Source organism: Panicum virgatum, chromosome 1K (assembly GCF_016808335.1).
Source record: "Panicum virgatum strain AP13 chromosome 1K, P.virgatum_v5, whole genome shotgun sequence".
In the NCBI taxonomy this organism is placed as follows: Eukaryota; Viridiplantae; Streptophyta; class Magnoliopsida; order Poales; family Poaceae; genus Panicum; species Panicum virgatum.
In genome coordinates this window covers 29285176-29309704 of record NC_053136.1, presented here as the reverse complement: position 1 = coordinate 29309704, position 24529 = coordinate 29285176, and the positions used below count along the sequence as shown (strand labels likewise).

At 42.2% G+C, this 24529-nt stretch overlaps 3 protein-coding genes and 1 long non-coding RNA gene across 8 annotated transcripts; 3 read left to right on the top strand and 1 right to left on the bottom strand.

The window, feature by feature from the left end:
• Positions 1-892: 892 nt before the first annotated feature.
• LOC120701893 lies at positions 893-4281 on the bottom strand. The gene is made up of 2 exons (XR_005686285.1): positions 4066-4281; positions 893-1162 (listed from the first exon to the last, which is right to left on the bottom strand). It is a non-coding gene; the product is annotated as an uncharacterized LOC120701893 (long non-coding RNA).
• A 1376-nt stretch (positions 4282-5657) lies between these two features.
• Positions 5658-9405, top strand: LOC120701883 (probable LRR receptor-like serine/threonine-protein kinase At3g47570). The gene is made up of 2 exons (XM_039985693.1): positions 5658-8724; positions 8823-9405. Exons 1-2 carry the CDS (start codon positions 5697-5699, stop codon positions 9224-9226), a joined length of 3432 nt encoding a protein of 1143 aa, XP_039841627.1. The 5' UTR covers positions 5658-5696; the 3' UTR covers positions 9227-9405.
• Positions 9406-9853: 448 nt separating this feature from the next.
• LOC120701840 lies at positions 9854-20811 on the top strand. 5 transcript variants are annotated; one of them, XM_039985666.1, is made up of 15 exons: positions 9854-10167; positions 11161-11270; positions 11939-12001; positions 12089-12269; positions 12353-12457; positions 12523-12650; positions 12817-13318; positions 13956-14021; positions 14175-14251; positions 16222-16503; positions 17065-17383; positions 17472-17621; positions 18157-18693; positions 19010-19194; positions 20644-20798. In XM_039985666.1, exons 1-15 carry the CDS (start codon positions 9898-9900, stop codon positions 20771-20773), a joined length of 3105 nt encoding a protein of 1034 aa, XP_039841600.1. In that variant the 5' UTR covers positions 9854-9897; the 3' UTR covers positions 20774-20798. The 5 variants fall into 5 exon arrangements, with proteins under 5 accessions (XP_039841600.1, XP_039841586.1, XP_039841593.1 ...); XM_039985652.1 differs by having other exon boundaries at positions 12817-13378; XM_039985659.1 differs by having other exon boundaries at positions 9898-10167; positions 12817-13378; positions 20677-20811.
• Positions 20775-23711, top strand: LOC120701875. Its single transcript, XM_039985684.1, has 3 exons — positions 20775-21194; positions 21295-21337; positions 23330-23711. Exons 1-3 carry the CDS (start codon positions 20925-20927, stop codon positions 23452-23454), a joined length of 438 nt encoding a protein of 145 aa, XP_039841618.1. The 5' UTR covers positions 20775-20924; the 3' UTR covers positions 23455-23711.
• Positions 23712-24529: the final 818 nt, after the last annotated feature.

The window sequence follows — 24529 nt, the reverse complement described above, 5'->3', positions numbered from 1 at the left end:
GGGAGGAAACTCGCGGGCTTCGGGAGTCCTCGCCACCAGGAGGAGCTAGCGGGCGCCGGGAGGAGCGTCGCGAGATCTTGCAGGCACCGCCGGGAGGAAGGTCGCAGAAGGAGTCCTCGTCGCCACCGACGCCAGGAATGGAAGGACACCCGGAGGGGGCCGCTCCACTGGAGGCCACGCTCCCGGTGCCCGCCCCGGAGCTCTCCGGCATGGCCTCAACATCGAATTCCAGGTGGTGTGGGTGGTGGTCGTGGTGGTGCTGGTGCGGCTGCGGAGCCCATCTCACCAGTGCTGACTGGTGCTACGACGGCGGGGGCTTGTGGTGGTGCTGCTGCTGCTGCTCGTGGAAGAGCTGGAGGTGGTGCCCCGCGGCAGCGGCCTGGTGCTGCAGCTGTTGCGTGAAGGGTGCCTGCCGGGGGGCGAAGTGGGCGAAGTGTAGTGGAGCAGGAGGGGACGATGGCCACTGCTAGACAGAGATCGGGAGGGGGAGGCGCCGCCGACAGGATGCTAGGGGAGAGGAATGGACAGGGTGGAGGATATAAAACCCTAACTGGATGGTATATATAGACTAAGGTTGATATCGAGTCAAGATGGGCTATTTGGGCTAGCGGGTCGGGCCTGATTTACCGAGGTGGTTGAGTTACAATGCCCACCTCGGTTAATATATTTACCGAGATAGTTACGTTAGGATGTTCACCTCGGTTAATCTACATTAACCAAGGCGGTTGATATAAGGGAAACCGCCTAGGTTAATCGATTTTGGGAGGCAGTTTTTTTAACCGCCTTCGGTTCACAAAAAATGTCTGCCTCGGTTAATCCTAGGCATTAACCGAGGCGGGTTTTTTAATATGCCCGCCTCCGAGGCAATTTTAAAGCGCCTCAGTTAATGGAATTTTGTAGTAGTGTAAAGACCAATATGGAATGAAGCATTGCTCTCATGGAAAAGCATAGTTATTGCTATATATTGTGGAACATGTGTTTGATTCTGCATTATTGACTCTGGTTGGCTCTAGATTCAGCTACTGAAGCATTCATCTAACATGGCACCATGGACAAGCACCAGGATATGGACATGATGTACAAGGAGGACCACGGGGGAAATGATGAGCACCGCCACCGCCACCGCCACTAGACCCGGCGCCAGGCATAGAATGATGGGAATCTACAACAAATGATACAATTGTTAGGGGACTACATCCAACCAACCGAAGAAAAAAATACGTAATGCTTTATTTGGATCGGAAACCCCTTATCCAAACAGAACCGCAATAACAAACACAAAGCAACACACTTGCAAGCCATGCTTTGCAACCACACAGGCCAAAATAAAAGGGTTTTGAGTAAGGAAATTGCTCTAAAACACTTAGGTTTGGATTTGAACACGCATCCTTCCAGTTTTCAGATAACATTACCACTATGTGGAAAGTGTTTTTAGGTAACGTGCATAAGTTACCCACTACACAAAAACTTAAAGGTAACAGAATTTGATAAAGCCGTTACCAATAAGGCCACCGGGCCCGTGCCTAACGTGGGCAACAATGAAGTCCGTTACCAATGACAAGCTATTGGTAACGGACTTATCTACATTCGTTATCAATGCAACAACGAAGTCTGTTATCAATGCCTAGCTATTGGTAACGGACTTTATCTACATCTGTTACCAATATGGTGAACATTGGTAACGGGTATTAGTTGTCCGTTACAAATAGTTGTTTATTTGTAACAGGCACTTCTTGCCCATTAAATATATTTGATGAGCTGTAATGGCCATTTATGTTGCCCATTACCAATTATCTGCTTGCGAACAAAGTCTATGTTCACCACTATTGCCGGAAAGCAGCTGATGCTTTGGAGGCGATTCTTACACTTTTGCTAGTTTTACTTTGGGATTACTTCTTCCGTGTTAGAGGTAGGCATTGTGCCCCCGTTCTTCTCCTTCTTCTCCTCCTCATCCCTTCTCCTCTTTGAAATTTTTAGTGAATTTAGCAAAAGTAGAATTTTACATATTTATGATATGTTACTTCTGAGATATGAACTACTACCATTACGATACAGTGGTATCTAGGTATTTAATAGTACTAAAAGTTATTTAGAGGCCCAAACTTGCGACGGAGAGGGGGGATTTACAAAAGTGTGATTAGAGTCGGACGGTTAAGTGTAAAATTACCCACTCACCCATGCCCCTTAGATGTTGATCATGTGGCCCAGATTAGAAGTTTGCACGGTTGCACGAAGAGGTTGGTTTTGCATGTGATACGTTGCCATTAGAAAAGGGCCTATAGTACCGGTTGAAATTGCCTTTAGTACTGGTTATACCGTACTAAAAGAGCCTTCGGTCTCAGTCTTCATCACCGAGTAAAACAGCCGATACTAAAAGAATCTTTTAGAACCAGGCAAAGGTTCCAACAGGTACGAAAGCATTTTTTTACGTCAAAAAATATACTAAAGTGATCTTTTAGTACCGGGTCAAGTCTCAAGTCATGCGATTTTTCACGCAAAATATGCACATATGCGGTGGCCGGGAATCAAATCTATGACCTCTTGTCTCGCGCATACCTCCCTTACCATCTCACCTGCACAGCATTTGTGATTGAGAGGGAGATACTTTTTTTTTTTGAAGTAACTAGTGGAGGACCCCTTATTACCGGGTTATGATCCCATGGAATATCTAGTAGGCACGTAGATGAAAGCTCAGTAGGAACTCATTTAATCTACTATCAGTACTGGAACCGGGCTGTTTCCCTAGAGCCAAAACCCTAGGGAAAGCATTTTCCTAAGAAATTTGGTAGCGAAAGACATCTAGGGAAAAAATTGGACTCCTAACGAGAATTGCTCTACGGTTTTGGGGGAATGTTTACCTACCCAGGGAACCTGCCTAGAAAAAAATTAGAAAAAATGTGGCCCCCCAACTGTGCTCCTCCTTCTATGCTCCCTCACTAGCCCTACATGCCGTTGAGCCCTGTGCCGCCGCCATGCGCACGACGTCACCAGCGACCGCCGTCGCTTGAAAAGCGTCATGCGCTCACCGTCAGTCGTCTCCGTGGTTTGTGTTCAGCCGCATGCCAAGGTGACCCCGCCCTTGCCGGCCCCTTCATCCGCTCGCTCCAAGTGTCGTGCTCTGCCGTGGGCTCTGCCCCTAGTAGATGACATCCTTGGAGCTCGGGCTCGCCAGGCACTGGCCCCTTAGAGACGCAGCGATGGGTGAGCTGATGTCGTATGGGGCAGAGAGGTGGTTAGAGACGAAGGATGGCCAGTGGGAGCGCCCCATGGTGTGCACGTCCGAGAGCGCGACCATGACCTCGATGCCGAGGCCCTTGGCGGGGAAGCTGCCCACGAGCTCGAAGAGGTTAAAGGTCGGCGACGGGAGGAAGTCGAGGTGTGGGAGGAGATCGAGATGTGCCCGTTGAGGCGGCCAGCGGCCATGTCAAAGTTGACCCCGCGGTCGCCACCGAGGAAGGAGGACATGTCACGGGTGATGAAGGCGATGATGTCCGCGCAAGAGAGGACGCCCAATGCGAGCTCCGACCGTAAACCGGCGTCTAGGACCTGGTGCACTCTAGCGGCGAGGCGACGTCCAGGACCTTGTGCGGGCCAGCCTCAAGCTCCTTTGCTCGCTGGCGTCCAGGGCCTCGTGCACGCCAGCCGCGTGCTCCGTCAGTCGCGAGCCAGTGTCCAGGGACCTCATGCACGCCATCGAGGACTTGCTGGAGTTCGGGCTCGCTGACGTTGCACGCCGTCGATGGGAGGAGAGTGATGGGATGAGAGGATAAGAGAGAGGAGTGAAGGGGCGAGAGGAAAAGAGAGAGAGTAAGGGGATGAGATTGAACTTTGATACAGCAGGCAGTTCACGTGATTTCCCCGGGAACATGGTGAAATTTTAGGGAAAGATTCACTATTTTCCTAGGAAACGAGTTAGATTCCTAGGTATTTCCCTGCGCTTCCGGAATAAACTCTAGAGAAACCATCTTTCCCTAGAAAATTCAGATAACCTAGGGATTTAATAAACACTGGGTTCTAGTAGTGTATGAAAGGTACGGTGGTGGTTCGAGACAATTTTTCACTCACCAGGGCTTGGATCTGTCATGTTTGTCGTATGATCATCAGTTTGATGGGCGATCGGCGCCATGGCCAATGCCGCCACCACCAGCAAGACGATTATGCTCGAAGAACGCGCAAGCTTGCTCCAGCACGCGGCGGCGGTAGCCATTCTCTCAAGTTGCATTGTGAAAACCAACCTGGCCGCGTGGGCACACCCTATAAATCCCACACCCTTGTAACCGCGTTAACCCACGCACTGGTGGTCGTCGTTCCTTCCTGGTGTCTTTCCTCGGTGGAAATGCGGCAATAATTCAGCTACTACTAGTAGGTAGCTTTGTGGGTGCTAATAATAATTCCACTCACCCTATACAAGTCATTGTCTGAATGCAAGTCTGTGTTCCACTCTTTTTTTTTTTTTGTGGATTCACGCGCATTGGGCAGCGGCTTCCAAATTACAAGCCGCCGGGGCCGTCCCGGAGAATTTTGACGCCCTGTGCAAAATCCTAGTTAAGGCCTACTTATAAGTGCTAAAAATAAAACAATGACCATTCGTACTATAAGTTTAAAGCAACATAAGATAGAACAAGAACTATACCATTGCTCGAATATGCTGATAATTTTTACTTGAAAAAGAATCATATGCATGCATAATCTTCACTTAAAAAAGCAACGTTTTTTTAGTGTCCCTTGAAATTTGAACACTACATTAACAAAGTAAATGATGCACTAATAAATATTCAGTAACCAAACAAAAAGCATGAAAGAAAAGAAAATGCATGAGATGGCTTTGACGCTTGAAAGTTGAACCTGCGAGACAGAGCAAGAGCCAACATGGCCGAACAGGGTTGCAGGGCACAGGGCTGAGCGTTGGTGATTGGCGCTGCCGTCCTCTACTTGCTTGCCAGCACGCTACGTTTGGACTTTGGACTTGGGAGCAGATGGAGCTGAACAGCACAGGAGCGCAGGGCCGCAAGGGAAGGTGCGTCGCCGGCGCCACATCTTAGAGCTTACGCGACGCGAGAGCCGATCGGCAGATTGGGAAACGAAACATCGAGCAACGAATGGCCGGCCTGATGCAGTTTAGGGATGATTAACCTGGGTCTGTAAGTATTCTGTAATACTCCTAGTTAGTAGGCTAATTTGGGAGCCACTAGCAAGTGCCTGCACGTGCCTCGGGACGGGCCTGAAAGCCGCAAGAAACGACTCCAAACAGGCCAAAGTCTTTGAGTAGTGGGTATCCAGTCTCCGCAGAGCCCACACCACTGCTGTAAGCCACGGCGTTCTTCTGTCGTTCAGCACTTACTCGCCGAGTTATTTGAATTGGGTCGGACTCACAGCAAAAGACTTGACAAAACCACTAGCCAGGAGAATGAATTATAAAATTCCCATGGTATTCTATTGTGCGGTCATTGTTATCCTCCTCTGGTTTTGACGAACACTTAGCTAGGGATGATGGACTCTTTGCCTCCGGATAGCCTGCCAGCTAAGTCTTCGTAGTGGCCATGGCACATGGGACCACTCCATAAAGCTCAAGTGTCATTTCAACTTGTGTCTCCCGGCACCAACTAAAGTATTATATATAGTGATAGAAACTCATAGCAACCAAAGCATAAACCATTCCTCCCATTGGTCATCCAAATAGAGAATAACAAAAGAACATGGCTGATCTGTTCATAAAGCTTCACCGACACTTCTATATTTCAGTTCATGTCTTCTTCATCCTACTCTGCACCTTGCCATCTTCAATTGCAGTCACTGAAAAATTCTCAGATGACAGACAAGCTCTCCTATCTTTCAAGTCACAGCTCTCCAATGATCCTCTTGGAGCATTGGCCTCATGGCACAATGATTCTGCCAATTTCTGCAAGTGGCAAGGAATCACATGCAGTAAGAGGCACACTAATCGTGTCATTGCACTGGACTTGCACTCCAAGGGCCTTGTTGGTCAGATACCACTCAGTATAGCCAACCTCTCTTTCCTCACAGCCATTGACCTATCTGATAATCATCTCCACAGTGCCATACCCTATGAAATTGGTGGCCTAAAGAGGCTTAGAAAGCTGAACCTAAGTATGAATTCACTCGACGGCACGATACCTGCAGCTTTGTCGTCGTTGTCTAGCCTCGAGGAGATCAGCCTCTGGAACAATTCACTCTCAGGTGAGATCCCTTCAAACCTTAGCCGATGCTCCAACCTCAAGTTAATCCATTTTAGTAGCAACAAGCTCCAAGGAAGAATTCCTACATGGGTTGGCACACTCCCTGCCCTCCAAGCATTGATTCTGTCAGGAAATAAATTTGTCGGTAACATCCCTGACTCATTAGGCACTACGCCATCTCTTACCTATGTTAACCTAGGCCAAAACTACCTTACTGGAGGAATTCCACGTAATATAACAAACAGTCAATCTCTGCAATCCCTAGTACTCCCATATAATGGTCTTAGCGGCAGGATTCCTCCAGAATTGTTCAATAGCTCGTCCCTCTTGGTGCTTGATCTTACACGCAACAATTTCAACGGAGCTATACCATCTGTCAGTTCAGTGTCATCACCTCTTTTTTCCCTTACCTTGGGCGGTAACAGCCTTTCAGGAAGCATCCCTGTATCCCTGGCGAATTTTTCTTCCCTTTCGATGTTGTACCTTGGTGACAACAACCTCATTGGTAGCATACCTGATAGTTTGGGCATGTTGCAACTTGAAAAATTGGATATAAGCATCAATAAGCTGTCAGGCTTGGTACCATACAGTATTTATAATATGTCATCATTAACTTTTCTAAGCATTGGTAATAACTCCTTTGCTGGAAAACTTCCATGGAACATTGGTCTCCTCCTACCTTCCATTAGCACATTGATACTACAAGCGAACAGATTTGAGGGTCCGATTCCAACCTCATTAGCCAATGCATCTAGTATTGAAGTCCTTGATCTTGGGGTGAACTCATTCCATGGGTTAGTTCCTAAATTAGGGACCTTGACTATGCTGAAGGAATTGGACACAGGTGTGAATCACCTCGAAGGACAAGTTTGGAGCTCTCTCTCCTCTCTCGTAAATTGCAGCAATCTGGTCAAATTGCTCTTAGATGACAATAAGTTCACAGGAAGCCTGCCTGAATCAGTTGGCAATTTTACGATAAATATCAACTGGTTATGGTTAAGCAAGAACAAATTTTCAGGAAGCATACCTTCTAGCATTGGGAACCTTAAGAACCTGACATTGCTTTATGCAGACCAGAATCAGTTAACTGGAAGTATTCCTTCAAACATTGGCGATCTACACAAATTGGGTTCTCTAAGCTTGGCAAGAAATAAGCTTACAGGTGTCATTCCAAATTCTATCGGTAATCTTGAACAGGTGGAGGAGCTGTACCTGGACAATAATGAACTAGAGGGGACAATACCATCCACTTTAGAAGGCTGCAAAAATTTGCTGATTCTAAACTTGTCATCTAACAGCCTTGATGGAAGCATACCAGTAGAACTCTTTAGACTCTCATCACTTTCACGCGGATTGGACTTATCCAACAACCTCATTAGTGGTTCAATACCATCACAGGTTGGGAATCTTATAAATCTTGGACAGTTATATCTTTCAGGAAACCTGCTGTCAGGAAAAGTTCCAGTTTCCATTGGACAATGTGTGCTTTTGCAATCCCTGAAATTGGATCAGAACTCCCTTGATGGTGGTATTCCTGACTCCTTCAGAAACTTAAAAGGTATTGAGGAAATGGACCTCTCTCAAAACCAGTTATCAGGACCCATTCCAAGTTTCTTCGGATCGTATACTTCATTGCAATACTTGAACCTGTCTTTCAATGATTTTAGCGGGCCAGTTCCAACTGGAAGTCCTTTCGACAGTACAGCTGAGGTATCCCTTCAAGGAAATAAGATGTTATGTGCATTAACTACAACACATGGGTTGCCACCCTGCTACTTGAGTGGAAAAAGGATATCTTATATCTTGAAGATTGTTCTTCCACTTGGTATTTTTTCCTTGCTTTCATTGCTAGTTCTATTGTGGTTATTTTTCACTAAGAGGAGAAGACAACCTCAGAGGGTTTTCATCAGTAACAGGAAGCTGAAGAAAGTATCTTATGCTGACATTGTCAAGGGAACTAACCATTTCTCACCTGATAATTTAGTTGGGATGGGTCGGTTCGGGGCAGTATATAAGGCTGTATTGGACGTTGCTGCTCCTCCTGTAGCAATTAAAGTGTTCAATCTTGAGCAACATGGAGCAGTGAAGAGCTTTTGTGATGAATGCAAGGTCCTGAAAACAATTCGTCACCGGAATCTAATCAACGCCATCACCTTGTGTTCTACCATCGATTACAGTGGGAAGGAGTTTAAAGCTCTCATCTTTGAATATATGCCAAATGGTAGTTTGGAGAAGTGGATCCATCCGACAACATATGGATCCGGAGAGAGGCCACTAAACCTTAGGGAAAGGATAAACATAGCCATGGACGTCGCATATGCTTTGGATTATCTTCATAACCATTGTGTGCCTGCGTTGGTTCATTGTGATCTGAAGCCAAGCAATATTCTATTGGATTATGACATGACAGCACATGTTGCTGACTTTGGATTGACAAAATTTCTGAATACAAGCTCATCCATGCAGCATAACAGTTCTACAATGTCATCATGTGGACCCATCGGTTCAATCGGATATATTGCACCAGGTTAGGCACTAAGCATCTAGACCATGCCATTTCAGGCTCGTTTCTATTGATTTCTTGTTATTTTATATATACCTCTAATTTAGTCATCATCAATCTAGAGTATGCCCTGGGCGTCAAGAATACAACTGAAGGTGATGTCTATAGCTATGGAGTACTTCTTCTACAAATGATCACCGGAAAGAGACCAACTGATGAAATATTCAAGGATGGCTTAAACCTCCACAATTTTGTGTATGCGGCATTTCCGGAAAGGATCAGCGAGATTTTGGATGCTAATTTGCTACAAGAACTCAGTGATACTGGTTGTGATTCTGAAGAACAAAATTGTGCTGAAGCTTGGATGCACGGCTGCATTATCCCACTCCTCAAAGTAGGCCTTTTATGCTGCATGGAGCTGCCAAGACAACGATTGAGGATCGGCGATGTCTGCAGTGAAGTTGCTGGAATCAAAGACGAATACTTAATGTCACTGCTGCAATTGAAGCAACGTAATGGTTATTAGCTAGTTCATCTTGAGAGTGATGGTTTGATGTGATATCATTTTTTTTAACCTTTTTTGGTTTCAGCAAAATACAAAACTTAGCCATGTTCAACTGGTTTCATAACAAAGTTGTAACGATACAACTGTACTGTTCCGAACCCTTTTGTATTTGTAATATTAATTTCGAGCTCTTTTGATCATTTTCATCCCGAATACTAGGTGTAAGCGAGAGCTCAAAATGACTTTTGTGCCCAAAACTTGCGAGAAAAAATGCATATGGTTTTCAGTCCCTCGTCAAGAAAGCAAGCAGTTGGACACCTCATGTTCCTTGGCCCATGTTATAGGCCAGCGAGCGAAACTTGGTTTCCATTGTTCGAATATTGATTTCATTTAGGCTTTTCAAAAAAAAGAAAATTGATTTCATTTCATCCAAAAATTGTCCCATGCCTGCCACGCGTGGGACCATTTTGCTGAAATCCTACCCGTAGAATGTATGTAAATCCGCAGCCTAAACATCAGAATTCAGAAATCCTTTCAAAAAAAAAATCAGAATTCAGAAAAAGCCAAGAAAGAGGCGTGGCTGCCGACTGCAGATATACCGCGGCATATACGAGTCCTGCACTCTTCCCCTTCCTCCTCCTCCTCCTCCTCGCCCCGCGACAGATCGCCCCACCGCACGTCGGCCCCCGCCAATGGCGGCCGCGCTGGCGAGCCGCGTGGAGTCGTGGGTGCGGGACCAGGCGTCGCGGCTGCCGCAGGCGCCGCGGTGGCCCTGGCCCCCGCCGCGGCCCGCCTGGCCGTGGCCCGGGGACCGCAGGCGCCAGCGGGAGCGCATGTTCCGGGAGGAGTTCGAGCGGCGGCGGCGCCAGCTCCGCGAGCTCTGCCGCGCCGTCCGCGTCGACACCGTCGCCGAGCTCCAGGAGCTGCTCTGCGCCATGGTCCTCGCCGAGTGCGTCTACAAGGTCAGTCCGGCGGCACTCCCCCCCATGCTGTTGCCCCGCGCTCCCTGCATGTACCTTTACCGATCCCGATGGACGGATCGATGGATGGATAGATCTGGGCAGCCATTTTCGCCCAGAGACAGGTGCAAATGGTGCACGCCGCAATAAAGGAGTAGAATGTTTGTCTAGTTGCTGGATATAGGAGTTGCCTGCCTCTTCTGGTGAGGGAAGATTAATGAGACATGTCTGTACGTTTCTGTCATGCAATAATCGTGTAGTGTTCCATCCATCAAATGTAGGCACACCAGCTTGAACCAAAACTGGTATGGTTACATACCCTATACATAATATTTTGGAATTCATCATTTTGTGATTTTCCCACTAAGAAATAGCACTAATATTTGAGGTGCTTGCTTGATATAGTTGATCTTGGATTATTTATGCTCATCTTGATATAATATAACGGCCACAACTCATGTTGATTATCAGATTTTATTTGTTTTTATATTTACATTTCAAGTCTTCACCCGGTTTCTAAAAGGTCCTATTGTCTAATTTCCACCTAGCCCATGATCAATGTGCTAGGACCCAATATGCTGACTGACTAGTGCCTTAAGCTTTTGAAAACACTCCCCCCCCCCCCCCCCAAATAAACATTAAATGCCTGAATGTTTATATTGTGCCTAGTTGCAGATTCATTACATTATTTTATTCATCTTCACTTGTAATATGGCTGATTATCATCACTCTTCCCTGTTGCAATCTTTCTGAATGTTCTTACTTATGTGATTTGCTATATATTTCTTCTCTCTGTATGGTTACAAAAGCAGTTGTTGCCAATCTGAAGAAAAAATCGTTTGCTAGGATAGTAAGAACATTTAAGCCTACCCAATTTTCTTGGGACTAAAAGGCTTTGTTGATGTTGATAGTAATAATATTTAGAATATTTCACAATATTCAATTTCTCTCCTTGCCACATGTCAGTTAATTGGCCTATTTATATTTTTTTTGCAGAGGCCTGTTTCTGAGATGATGAGATATATCAACAAATTTAAATCTGATTTTGGTGGAACCATTGTGTCCCTAGAGCGTGTTCAACCCTCTTTGGATCATGTACCACATCGGTAAGCCAAGAGTTAAAGCCCATTCAGAAGTTCAAATATTTGTATTTTGTGCTTCTGTTTTCGGTCTTCACAAAGTTTGTACTCAGACACTTCAATCAAATACAATAAATTTATTATTTGTGCAACCACAATATCTAGTAGATCAAGTCCATGTACAATGCTTGCTTCACCTGAACTCCCTTAAAGGTGCCCAAAGAGGTGGTCCTTTCTGCAATACTGTAGATAAAGCAAATTATGCTATGGGATGTCTTAAATGTGTGGTATTGCTGGAAAGCATTCTATTTCTCATGGATGCTCCTGTACAAAAATCTGCCTTATATCAAGGTTTTGAAAGGAGATTGCCAACGTATGGATCTCTTCTTTGATTTGAATTATGAGTGGTGACTAGCACATGGAGATTAATTCTAGCATCACTACTTCACTAAGCTTACTGGTCCATGGGCATTACATTTTATTGTGCACATTCTGTATTTTCCTTATGAACCCTTCACTATCGTGTACGGACAGTCTACTGCTCTCTTACAAGGTCTTGCAGCATTATATCTTTAGACAGTATCTTTATTTGTTCTTATTATCTTTTTCTTATTTTAAATAGTCGAAATAATGACAACCTTCACATGGTTTTGCTGTCTTTTTATATTAATCTAATTAGCAGTAAAATTATGTAGGTATCTGTTGGCGGAGGCTGGTGACACCCTGTTTGCTACCTTCATTGGCACAAAGCAGTACAAGTAAGACTTTCTTGGGAATTTCAGACTCTTTAATGTCTGTTATGTTTGCAGTAATAACTGCATCAACTGTTCACTTTTCTTCTATAGAGATATTATTGCTGATGTGAATATACTCCAAGGGACAATATTTCATGAGGAGACCGCTCAGGATTCCGCTCTTGATGTTGACTCTGAACAAAATGATGCTCAAAAGGGTGAGGAAAACCTTGGGAAATCTCATCGAGAAGCATCAAAGAAGTTGCGAAAATCAAAACCCGCAGCGCACCGAGTAAGCATTTTCTTGCGGAATCGATTCATCTTGTGTATCACATATCATTATTGTTAGGATTTGCCTAATGTAGTACCATACAGGGTTTTATGGCTCGTGCTAAGGGGATTCCAGCACTGGAGTTATACAACCTTGCACAGAAAAGGAACAGGAAACTTGTTCTTTGTGGACACTCACTTGGTGGAGCGGTAGGTACCTGTACACAGTATACAGTACCTCATTGTTTGGTCATACTTCTTTGATATGTCTGCAGGTAGCTGCATTGGCAACACTCGCAATCTTGAGATTTATTGCATCCTCTCCATCTAAAGAGGATAACAGGCTTCCTGTGAAGTGTATCACCTTCTCTCAGCCACCTGTTGGGAATGCTGCTTTGAGAGAGTAGGTTTCTTCTGATATTGCTATAATGCTGCACTTGACTGAGCGTAGGATTATTACAATTACTATTAACTAATATTGCTTGATTTATCTGGAGAGAGATGTGTTAGTTTAACAGGATTGATACTATCAAACTTGCTTATTTAGCCCCTTGTTTGCCTTTTGCTAGTTATGTTCACAAAAGAGGGTGGCAAGGCTACTTCAAATCCTACTGTATTCCAGAAGACTTGGTGCCACGCATTCTATCCCCGGCATACTTTCACCACTACAATGCCCAAACACCTGAAGCATCTTTTATAAATAAAACTGATGTGAAATCTGAAGAAAATACGGTGACAAGTGCTGAAAAGCCCAAGGAGAACAATGGGGAACAACTCGTTCTAGGTGTTGGTCCGGTGCAAAAGTCACTATGGAGGCTTTCAAAACTTGTTCCGTTGGAAGGGGTGCGGAAAAGCTTAAGTGTAATCCAAAAACAAACAAATGTTTTTGGAAAGGCACCATCACAATTAGATAGCTATTTGCAATCAAAGGTTGATGAATCAGAAGAAGAACCACAATCTCTAGAGATTCAAGAAGGTTCACAAGGAATTGCTCTTACCCCTTTATCTGATAAAGATGGAGGGCACGATGAAGATAGTAACAGGACTGAGAAAATAAATGCATCTGAAACTGTGAGTTCTAAACGCTGGACTAGGGTACCTTCTTTGCCTTCGTATGTGCCATTTGGTGAGGTTAGTAACATGTTCTTAATTAATGGACTCTAGTGGACTTCTTGTTTTTACTCCCGTTTAACATGATACCCATGCCCCTTTGCTTCAAATTGGAACTTTCAATTCATTAAGGTAGATTAACATATTTGTAAACAGATTGTCTGCGAAGCACAACTTTACATGTGAACAAAACATGTTGCCACACACAAATTTCCAGACACATGATTGAAGGTCATCCATGGCATAGTGCTAAACCTAGAACTTTGTTATTGAAATATTTACCTTTTCCGTTTCTAATTTTCTGTAATTTAACTCCCAACATTATGCCACATAAAATTTTCTCTCTAGCTGTTATGGATTCTCAATTCTCGATTCTGGGAGTCATCGGACTTTTGGATTTCCCATAATCAAGCCTTCAAAATCGGCCATAAGCTGAAACAAACAGGGCCCATATATGTTCAGAAAATCATGCAGCAAAATATTACAATTTTATTAGTGTGTCATCCATGCTCTTAAAAGACCCTAAGCGATTTCTCATGGTACATCCATATCTTGAAATGGATTAGAGGTTGAACTTCTGTCAATGTTTTTTTATCAGCTTTACCTGTTGGGAGATTCGTCAGTCAATACACTATCAGATTCAGAATACTCCAAGATGACATCGGTATGAGCTTCTTATTTCAGTGCCCATACTCCTTATTTAAAAAGCTCTAAAAGATAGGAAGCATGTTTTATTTTGCTTAGGTTTTGGTTTTGAATTTCTTGCCATATTGGGTCTACTCATTTTCTTGCTGTATTTTGGCAAAGGCATTTGCAGGTGCAGTCTGTTATATCAGAGTTAAGAGAGCGTTTGCAATCACACTCGATGAAATCCTACAGGGCTCGGTTCCAAAAGTAAGACCCCACTATCAGGTTATCTTCAGCTAGAACTAGCTCTTACCCAAAACTTTCACCTTCCATCTCACTGGACCTCATACCTGAACTTTCATCTTAATACCAAATATGACCTTGAAGTTATTTCATCCTTTAATCTTAAACCTTACATGGACATGAATTCTTCATGAATAGCTACAATGATTAGAGAATAAAGAAATTTTGTATTATTTGTAACGGTCTTCTCGGTAAACATTATTTTGCTATAAAGGTTAGGCAAGGTATCCACACTGTTACATCCAACACAGGGGAAATGCCACTAGGCATGTGTCAATGCGACTCTTTACTTTAGTTACATTAATCGCAAGGCAGCCAACTCATAATTTATGGGAAACAGATGCGACTAGTTCTCCATTTTCCTATTTAGAAGTGCTAAATCTGAGCCTTTGCTAGTTTGACAAAAAAAAGTGGTTTGGTAATATTTTGTTTTATATTCAAATTTTGAAACGAGAAACTTTCTTTTCTGCAATGAAATACGGAATATGGAAAGACAAATACCTATGTGCTGGGTGTAGCTACACATAATTACTGGATAAATTTTCAGTAATAAAGACTGCACATGATTAACGACAGTCTTTTACTTATTCTTTTACTAGCATGATTTAGTAATACGGCAATTCGGTTTAGTAATTAATGGTCAGTTTGGTCAGTGATTTGACTGCTGGGTGTAGAATAGTCGCTACATCTAGGGTGTAGAATAACATTAACGAAGAGAAATATCGTAATAACCCTTAAATTAACAAATTGCTAAATTGAATAAAAAACTTAATCTGTACATATGATAAGGCAAGCCCATGGCAAGAGAAACAATGGATAACAAGAACTTTGTTATCTATTTGACCATGATGATGGTGTGTTGAAGCAAGCTTTAAGGAATAAGGCATTATCACGTGTTTATCAACAAAGAAACTCTGAACATGATGAAATTTTTAGACATATTGCCTCTGTTTCAAAATGTAAGACATTTTAGCTTTGTTCCAAGTCAAAATTCTCTACATTTGACTAACATTATAGAAAAATATATTAACTTTACGGTACAAAATGAATGCACTATCAAGACTTTTAATTGTGGATTCAAATGAAACTAATTTGATGTTGTAAATGATGATAATGTGTTGAAGCAATCTTTAAGGAATAATTCGCTATTATTTGTTTGTTAATGAAGAAGCTCTAAGAATGATGATTTTTTTAGACATATTGCCTCTGTTTCAGAATGTAAGACATTTTTGCTTTGTCCTAAGTCAAAAATCTCTAAATTGGAGCACTATTATAGAACAATATATTAACATTACAGTAACAAATAAATGCATTATCAACACATTTAATTGTGGATTTGAATGAAACTAATTTGATGTTGTAAATGTTGGTGCATTTTTCTATAAACTTGGTCGAAGTTAGAGAAGTTTAACTTAGAATAAAATTAAAAAGTCTTACATTTGGAACCTAGTGAGCGGCAGCGCTATTACTGAACCGAGGTACCGTATTACTAAATCACGGTGTAGCGGTTATTCTACACCCAACACTAAAATTATTGACCAAACTGAACAGAAATTACTGTACCGAGGTACTGTATTATTGAATCACATTCAGTAAAACACAGAAAATACTGAACCAAGGTACTGTAATACTGAATCACGTTCAGTAAAACGGTGTCATTAATCGCGCGCAGCTGTCGTTACTTAAAATCTGTCCAATAATTAGCTAGGTCTACTGCACCTAGGTGTAGAATAGCACATGGGCTCAGTGTATAGATCATCCTGGTGTGATACTGTTTGTGGTAAATTATTTTCTCTGCCACATTTTGATCATTCTCAGTTTGTTTCTTGGTTTTATCAACTTGTGTATTTAAGCATTTCTTTAGTTGTATATCATTCAGTCTAATTGGAACCAAATGACCACCCACAGCTAATGTTGTAGTCTTCTTTATGCAGAATATATGATTTGTGCATGTGTGCAAATGCCCCCATATTTACGGGCATTGAACAGTTGCCACAATTTTCACATCTACAAGAACTAATTGGTCTAGCAGCTGCTGATTCTGTTGAACTTGGTCATATCGTGGATCCTCCTGTTATTCGAACTGCCACTTCTATTCTTCCTCTTGGATGGAATGGACTCCCTGGTGGTAAAAATGCTGAGCCGCTGAAAGTTGACATAATTGGGCATGGCCTGCATTTGTGCACTCTTTTCCAGTCACAGATAAATGGAAACTGGTATGCATTAGTTTGTGAAGTTTTACGAAGTTTCGCCATAGAGCTCAGCAAAGTTTATTTTATTTATTTAGCAATGTAATTGGGTAATCACTTTAGGCTTTTGTTAACATTTTGGCTATGTAGCACCGATACGGATAGGCGTATTAGTATCGGCCCGATACGGATACGTGGATACGTCAAATTTCTGCAAAACTTAAAGGCACAAAGGTGTATCGGAGTATCGGATACGGATACGCGGATACGTATCGGATACGTGATACGGGGTCATGTTGAAGTATCGGGGTTACAGAGCATTTTGGTGTCTTCTTTATCTTGTCACACTACAAGTTTTTGTTAGCATTTCGGTGTCTTCTCTACCTTGTCATTCTCTGTTCTTTAGATCTAGAACATTAAGATCATCAAGATAATTTTTTTTAAAAAAAACTGTCACTCAAAAATGATTCTGCACATGCTAGGGGTGCAATGTATATGATTGTTCCATTGGATTGATTGACTATCATGTACACACAGTGGTATATCTTTAAGTATTTCCATACTTTAATTGGAGGTATTTGTATACAGGTATTCCACAGTAGTAGAGAGTCTACCATCAGCCACTTCATACTCACCAAATGAAGAAATGCAGCCTACATTGCAAAAAATGCGGATCCATGTTGGCCATCCACTAAAGCAGCCTCCAAATTACACTAGTGAGGATTTCATGGTTCCTGTGATCACAGGTGCTGATTCAAACCCGGAATTTGGATTTGAGTCATTGTTTGAAGATAAAGATTGCTGCAAGGGTTTGAGTGGATTTCTCATATATGGGACAAATGATTTTGTAACCGTATGTAAAGAGGTCTATGTCAGGACACGGAGGGTGCGATTGCTTGGATTAGAGGTGCCTCCATATCTTTGGGTATTGTTATATGTCCATTTACATAATCTCCATGGAAATGCTACATATTGGATATATTCGTGTGCTGTAGGGGGCAGGTAAAACTTCCCTGCTTAAAGCAATGTTAGGACAAGTTAAAGAAAGAAACAATGCAGTTCTTGAATGCATACATGTAGATTTGCATGGCAAGGGAATATCAAGCGGATTGTGCTACATAGATTCAACAACAGTGAACTTGCAGGTATTGTTGTTGCTTTTTGTTCTCTTCAATTTAGCTCTAAATGTGTTCTGTTAAGAATTTACTATTAACTTGTGACACAGTTGAAACCATTTTAAAATTGGTGGCTCTTGTTTTAAGTTTCCGTCAAAGCTCTTATATGTTGATACAACTGAAAATGCATACTCTCTAGTTTACACAACTTCATTGTGCTGGACTGCACTACTTACCCAGTAGGTATGGAAAATGTAATGGAATTGTGGGATGAAAATTGATGTGTGAATTAGAAAACTATCTGGAAAAATATGCTTGGAGTCTTTTTTTTTCTAGTATGATGCTGAGTCTACTGGAGTTAAACCATTTCTTCTGAAATGTGTAATTGGTCGGTATTGTTATTGGGTTTCATGGTCCACAGAAGTGCGGATACATGGGGAGTAACCTGTTCCTTGTTCTTGTCTGGTGAACTTCTTTATGGTAGATGAAGAGTGGATATCCTGCTGTTCTGTCTATATCCTGAATATCTAACCCTATGAATTGTTGTGAACTTGTCATATATCAGGAGCTACCTTTGGAGGTTAGGCGGTTCAAAGAAGAATTGCTCTTAGGAGTACATGATCTCAGCAGGAGGACTGACCTAGTTATTGCCGTGCATAACCTAGCACATCGAATTCCACAGTATCAACAGTCCAATACTTCTCGGCCTCAGCCTGCTCTTTCACTTCTCTTGGATGAAGCTAAGGCTCTTGGCATTCCTTGGATTCTTGCAATAACCAACAAATTCTCTGTCAGTGCGCATGAGCAGAACTCGTTGATCAGCTCAGCTATTGAAGCATATCAGGCTTCTCCAGAGATGACGAAAATTGTTAACTCTACCCCATTTCTAATGCCAAGTGCTAGAAATAGTTTGCTACCGACTGGTTCATCTGCTGTGAATTTGGGGAACAAGGATCCTGCAAACAGATCTGCTTATCTTCCTGTAAACTTTGCACTATCACCATTTCAGAGGAAGGACATTGTTATGCATGTGGAGGGTGTTACTGCCCTTCGCCAACTTGTGCATCAAGTAGTCCTCAATAATGAAGAACCAGCATTTGAGGTACGTTTCGCTATCCTTCTATGTTTGTTTTTAAGGAAAAAAAATGGGGCAAGAGCACTATCTTATGTATTGCATGAACATTAACCTTTTAGAAACTCAGGTTTGATAGTACTGTGTATGCCACATGTATTGCTTCAAATGTGCCTTTATGGTATTATCACGGCAGAATAGCATGGCAGCTTTCCCATAGAAGAGTGCCATCCCATGAGCTGAGTTCGGAAGATTGTGAGACTAGGATGAAGTTCATTGCTAGGATTTTAAGGCATACTTTATTACTTTTAAGCTGCAACCCTAAATACTGCACATGATCGAACAGGAGCTTGCTCGTGATAGATTGTCGCTGGACCTGGCGCGTGAGAAGGCGGCATCTCTGCAAGCGAAACAGAAGCCACCGAAAAGAGATGGCTCCGTTACAGCTGCTGCTGTAGGTGCATCACTTGGTGCGGGCCTGGGGATTGTAATGGCCGTAATAATGGGAGCAGCGTCAGCCCTCCGAAAGCCGTGATTCTTCTTATCTTGTTTTGATTTATTTATTGTTTATAATTTCTTTTATTAGAATATATTTATAGTTTATTCGTGTTCCGGGCATTGAAGAATTTCTCGGTAAAAAAAGGGGTAGAGCCCTAGAGGGCACTAGGTAGTCCAGAATAGGTAGCACTAGCAGATAGCGGAGTGCACATTTGTCTGTGTAATTGTATATACAATAGGTTATGCCTTCACTGATCATATGTTATGTTTGTTTTATTTTGATATATAGCCCTCGGGTATGTTCTTTACGTCACAATTATATTCTACTATATCTTCATCATTTTATCAGTCCAGATTACCACTGTCATCTCTTGTTAATCTGACAATAGAGGGGATAAAAAGCGGATGAGTCTCCTCTGCAGCACTGCAGGGAGACTCCCACTGACCTGTGGCCCCCTAAACCATGGGGCCCGTAGGTCAGTGGCACCAGTCCCTCTGCAATACTGCAGAGGAACCGGCTAAAAAGCACCCGCCGTGCTCCTCCGGTTGAAATAGTAAATGCCTAAATGGGAAAAGGGCGTGATAGAAGTGGCTTTATTTCATGCTAAACAAATTGTAATCCCACTTGCCCAGACACTTTTAAAAGCACCCGCCGTGCTCCTCCGATTGAAACAGTATTTTATAGATAAACTTTGTAATCCCACTTGCCCAGACACTTTCAAAAGCATTGATCCAGTTTGTAACATAAGCATTAAAAATTGGCTTTATTTCATGATAAACAAATTGTTATGCCTACAACTACTTGAGTATGCAACAGAAAGAATCAAAATGGTTTATTTCCTATTTAGATGCAAATTATTTTGAAGTTTCTAACATGACATGGTTTTATAAGATACTATGGTTTTGAAAAACTATGGGATGTTTGGATACAAACCTTATAGTTTAGAAACTATGGTAAGATTGTAATCTTTTGTAAATTTGATTGAATTTATCATTTTGACACCAACAAAAATAATTAAATTTGCTGACAGTTTAAGCCATGCCCGCCAACATGGCAAAATAAGCTCAAGGGAATAACATAACTATACACACATTTTGATAAGTTCATGTATCTGTTTGCACATTTTTGTCACTTATTGAGCTAAAGTGATATAATTGTGTAAGTTCTTTATGATAACTGTAATTTACATTTTTAAGGGCGTGTTTGTCAGCACTCCAGCTCCAGAAAAATGGCTTCGGAGTAGCAACTTCACTTTTTTGTAACTCCACTCCACCAACTCCAGAAAAATAAGAAGTTGCACACTATTGCTTCTAAATCTTTAGTTTGTAGGTTTCATGGTTTCTCAAAATTAAGACATTCAAACAAGCCCTTAATTCATAGTTGTACTTAATTTGTGCTCAAGCATTTTTCATCTCTCAAATGTTGTGAAATTTCTTCGTTGGATTTGGCCATTGCCCACTGTGGACTTTTAAATTTCACAGATCTCTTGTTTCACATTTTGCGTACATTCGAAGGATTTTTGCCCGAGTGACCGACGTTGCTGATTGCTGTCGTCCGTCCAAACGATCGACTGTGAGCGGCCCGGATCTATCCAAACCCCACCCCCGGTGAGCGGCGGCCGCCTCTGCAAAATCCACGCAAAGCCCTAGCCCCGGCCGCCGCCTCGCCCGGTCGCCCCCTCACACCGACTCGCCGGAGCTCGCATCCTCCTCCTTCGGCTGTCACCTGTCCTGATCGCGTCGAGAACCACCTCCGCCTTCCGATGGCCATGGCGCAGCGGGCGATGGGCCTGCTCCGGCGGTCCGTCGGGCTCGCGTCGCCGACGGCGCAGAGAGCCCTGAGTACCAGCACCGCGCCGGCGGCGGAGGGGGCGGCGGCGGCCGAGGCGACGGCGAAGGAGGCGAAGAAGAGGAAGAAGAAGAACCTGTTCGATGTGGTGCAGTTCCTGCCCGGGTGGGGCGTCGGATACAAGGTCGCCAAGACCACTTGGCGCGACGTCTCCTACCAGATCACCAAGATCAACCTCTACAAGGTGATCCACTCGCCCTCTGTGAGCTGTGGGCGCTTGCGGCTGATTTTTTCCCCCTTTGTCATTCCATTTCGATTGGTTTATTATGATTTTCGCAATGCAGGACGGTCGGCACGGGAAGGCGTGGGGGATTCGGTACAAGGCAGGTTAGTCTTTGCCACATTCTCGAACTCTTGCTTGACGTTGTTGTTGTTGTTCTCATCAACTGCTTGTTCAATTTCCCTCTTGCAAAAGCACATTCATGATATGTGCACCACACATCCATGATTCAGAGTGTTTTTGTACGAATCGAGATTATGGATTTCACTAGTTGACATCCCTAAAGAACTTGTCACATCTAGATTGTGGAATATGCAGAAATAGTTGCACTTAGACATCAATAAATGCAGCTGCTGATCCTTCAATTTTTCTTCTCCTGGGTAATCAAAATGATTTCTCTGTGACTGACAATTCTGATTTTGAGATGTCTTTTCACGATGGTGGACCAGTCCCTGTACTCGTTAATGGCTTAGCAAGGAATACTTTTCATTGACAATATCAAATTTCTCACTCAGCAAAATGAAAGGACATACCACTTATATAGTTACTTGTTTGATATAACTAGAAGGTAAGCACTGCTATTGAGACATTTTAGGACATACACAATCTGTACAACTGTAACAATGGAACAGTAGCTGGTGGAGCATATGGACAGTGTGATATCTTTTCTTATCAAGAAAAAGAATCACAAGTCAGAAAATTGCAACTGTGTGAATCCCATAAAAAGTACACAGAGAATGCTTTAGAACATGAAAAATCAAGAGTTGAGATGTTTGGACATATTAATATTATCAACTGCCGAGAATTGAATGGTTGGATAGTTAGTAGACAAATATCCATTATTGTTTTATTCTTTTTTGTTTTTTCCAATCAAGAAAAAGAAAAGCAGGAGGTCACCAAATTGCAACTGTATGAAGAGAAAAGAGTATACACAGAATGTTTCAGGACATGTGAAAAAATCAAGACTTTAGATGTTTGGACACATTAATATTATCAACTGCCAGAATTGAATCGTTGGATAGTTAGTAGACAACTATCCATTACTAATTATATTCTCTTGCTGTTTTTGTTTTTGCCAATCAAGAAAAAACAAACGCAGTAGGTCATCAAATTGCAACAGTATGAAGATTCCCATAAAAAGTACATACAGAATGGTTCAGAACATGTGAAAAATCGAGAATTAGATGTTTAGACATAAAGATTATCATCTGCCACAATTGAATGGTTGGATTTATTCTCTTGCAATTTTGTTAACAGAAGAAGGATAACATGTTTAAGATATTGTTTCTTGATTATACATTCCTATTTCTCTGAAGAAATTGCTTGTAGTTATGTAGAATATAAATTGTGGTGGTGATTGCTTCAGTTAACCAAGTGTTTTATCCCAGTTTAGTCAACCTGAGTAATACATTATCTGTGATGTCTAAGGTCCGTTGAGGCATATAGGTTATAGATAACTGTAGTATTATATACTCCATTAATTCAAATATTTTTCCGATTATGTTGTAGCTTGAAAATCAACTTATGTTCCCTGTGTCTTGTGAGCATAATATATTATTAACTCATCTGTATTTTTTTTTTTGCGCGTGAACATATTGTTCCTACAACATCTTTCTTGTTATGTTGTTTCTATTATGAGGGTATAAAGACAACATTCAGAATATCCGGTGGACAGATAGACATATTTGTGTATACATTTATTTTGCATTTTGTTCAAAAATTGTTGGGTACGCTTCTTATTAGTGTACTAGGTGTTTCTCCACGTGTGTTTTGATCATGATAGAATCCATGATGCCTTGACTGCTTTTCCCCTCTACCATGTCCTGTTTGCTGTTTCTGTTTGTCATGGTCTAGTTACTGTGTTGGCTGCTGCTCAGCAATCAACCAGCAGCCAGGGAGGACAATAACAAAAAAAGAAGTAAAAAAAAAAAGAACACACTGTCAAAACCTTTCAGAGTGCTTCTTCTGTTATCTCATATAAAATCATGTGTACATGTGTAGGTAGGATAACACAAAATAAAATAGTATACAAGTTGCTTTAGTTTTCATTATATTTTCTAGAATTTGTTTGCTCGATTTCTAAATGAATTCGCTGGCAGGTGTTCAAGCTGCAGATGCTCCAATTAGAATCAGTGGGGTTAACAAACGTGGGTGGAAGTACATAAAGGAATCACAGAAGAAACTACAAGATGCCCCCAAAGTAGAAGCCCCGGTCACTGCCTAGTTGCAGCCTGTAAGGTGCTTATTGTGTTTCTTCTATTGTAGCAAAATTTTAGATGGTTATTGCCAGATGAACACAGATCCACTTTTGAATAGACGCAATGGTTCCCAGTTTGTCGATGACGACTGAACTCTCTGCAGACTGCAGTGGTTGATGTCTTTTTTTTTCCTGGAACTTAACCATAATGTACTGATACAGAATTAACCGTGTTTATGATGGCATCTAGTTTGTATTCTACTACAAAGCTTTAATTCGTTCAAGTGAATGTTCTCCTGTAATGCCTGTTCACCAAGTTGAAATCTTTCATGTGAAATTACTGAAGTAATAAATTTCTCATGTGAAAATCGAAATTGCTGTTGAGCGAACACTGGCTGTTGGGAGATACATGAGGCCCTGCTTACTTGGATTTGTAACCGCAATTGAAGAATAAGAATTGGGAGGGGGGATTGGAGAATTGGAACTGGGTTGAGGCCTGAATTGGTGAATGGGAATTGGGAGGTGGGGAAGAATTGGAGAATTGGAGTTGGGACTCGGCAATTTTGCTATTTGTTGGCAACACCAAACTGGAATTGGAATTGCAACTCAATTCAGGCAGAAATGCCATATAACTAAAGAAGCTCTCCAAATAGGGTTGTAAACGGTTCGAATACAGACAGACGAATATTGTTGATATCGTATTTGTTTTCATATTTTTGTTCGAATACGGATAATGTTAGTTTTTGCTAGATAAGATTGTAATGGATATCGATATCATAAAAAATGTAACTTTTTAGTATTTAGATACGGATCGATTACGAATATTGAATACTCGGAATCGGATATGGACAAATAAAAATCCTAACAGACCAGATCGAATTTGAATACGGTCGGAAAATATCTGTACCATTTACATCCCTATCTCCAAATCAGAGATCACGCCCTATTGAGTTCTGCTTCCCACCACGTCAAGGACATGTCGATCCCCATGTAAATATGTCACCAGTTCCCCACGCCATATCATGGGCGACACCCCAATGCTATAAGGCTATTCCCAGTGGGTGGTTTCATCTCACTATTTCCAATACTGTCACATCATCTA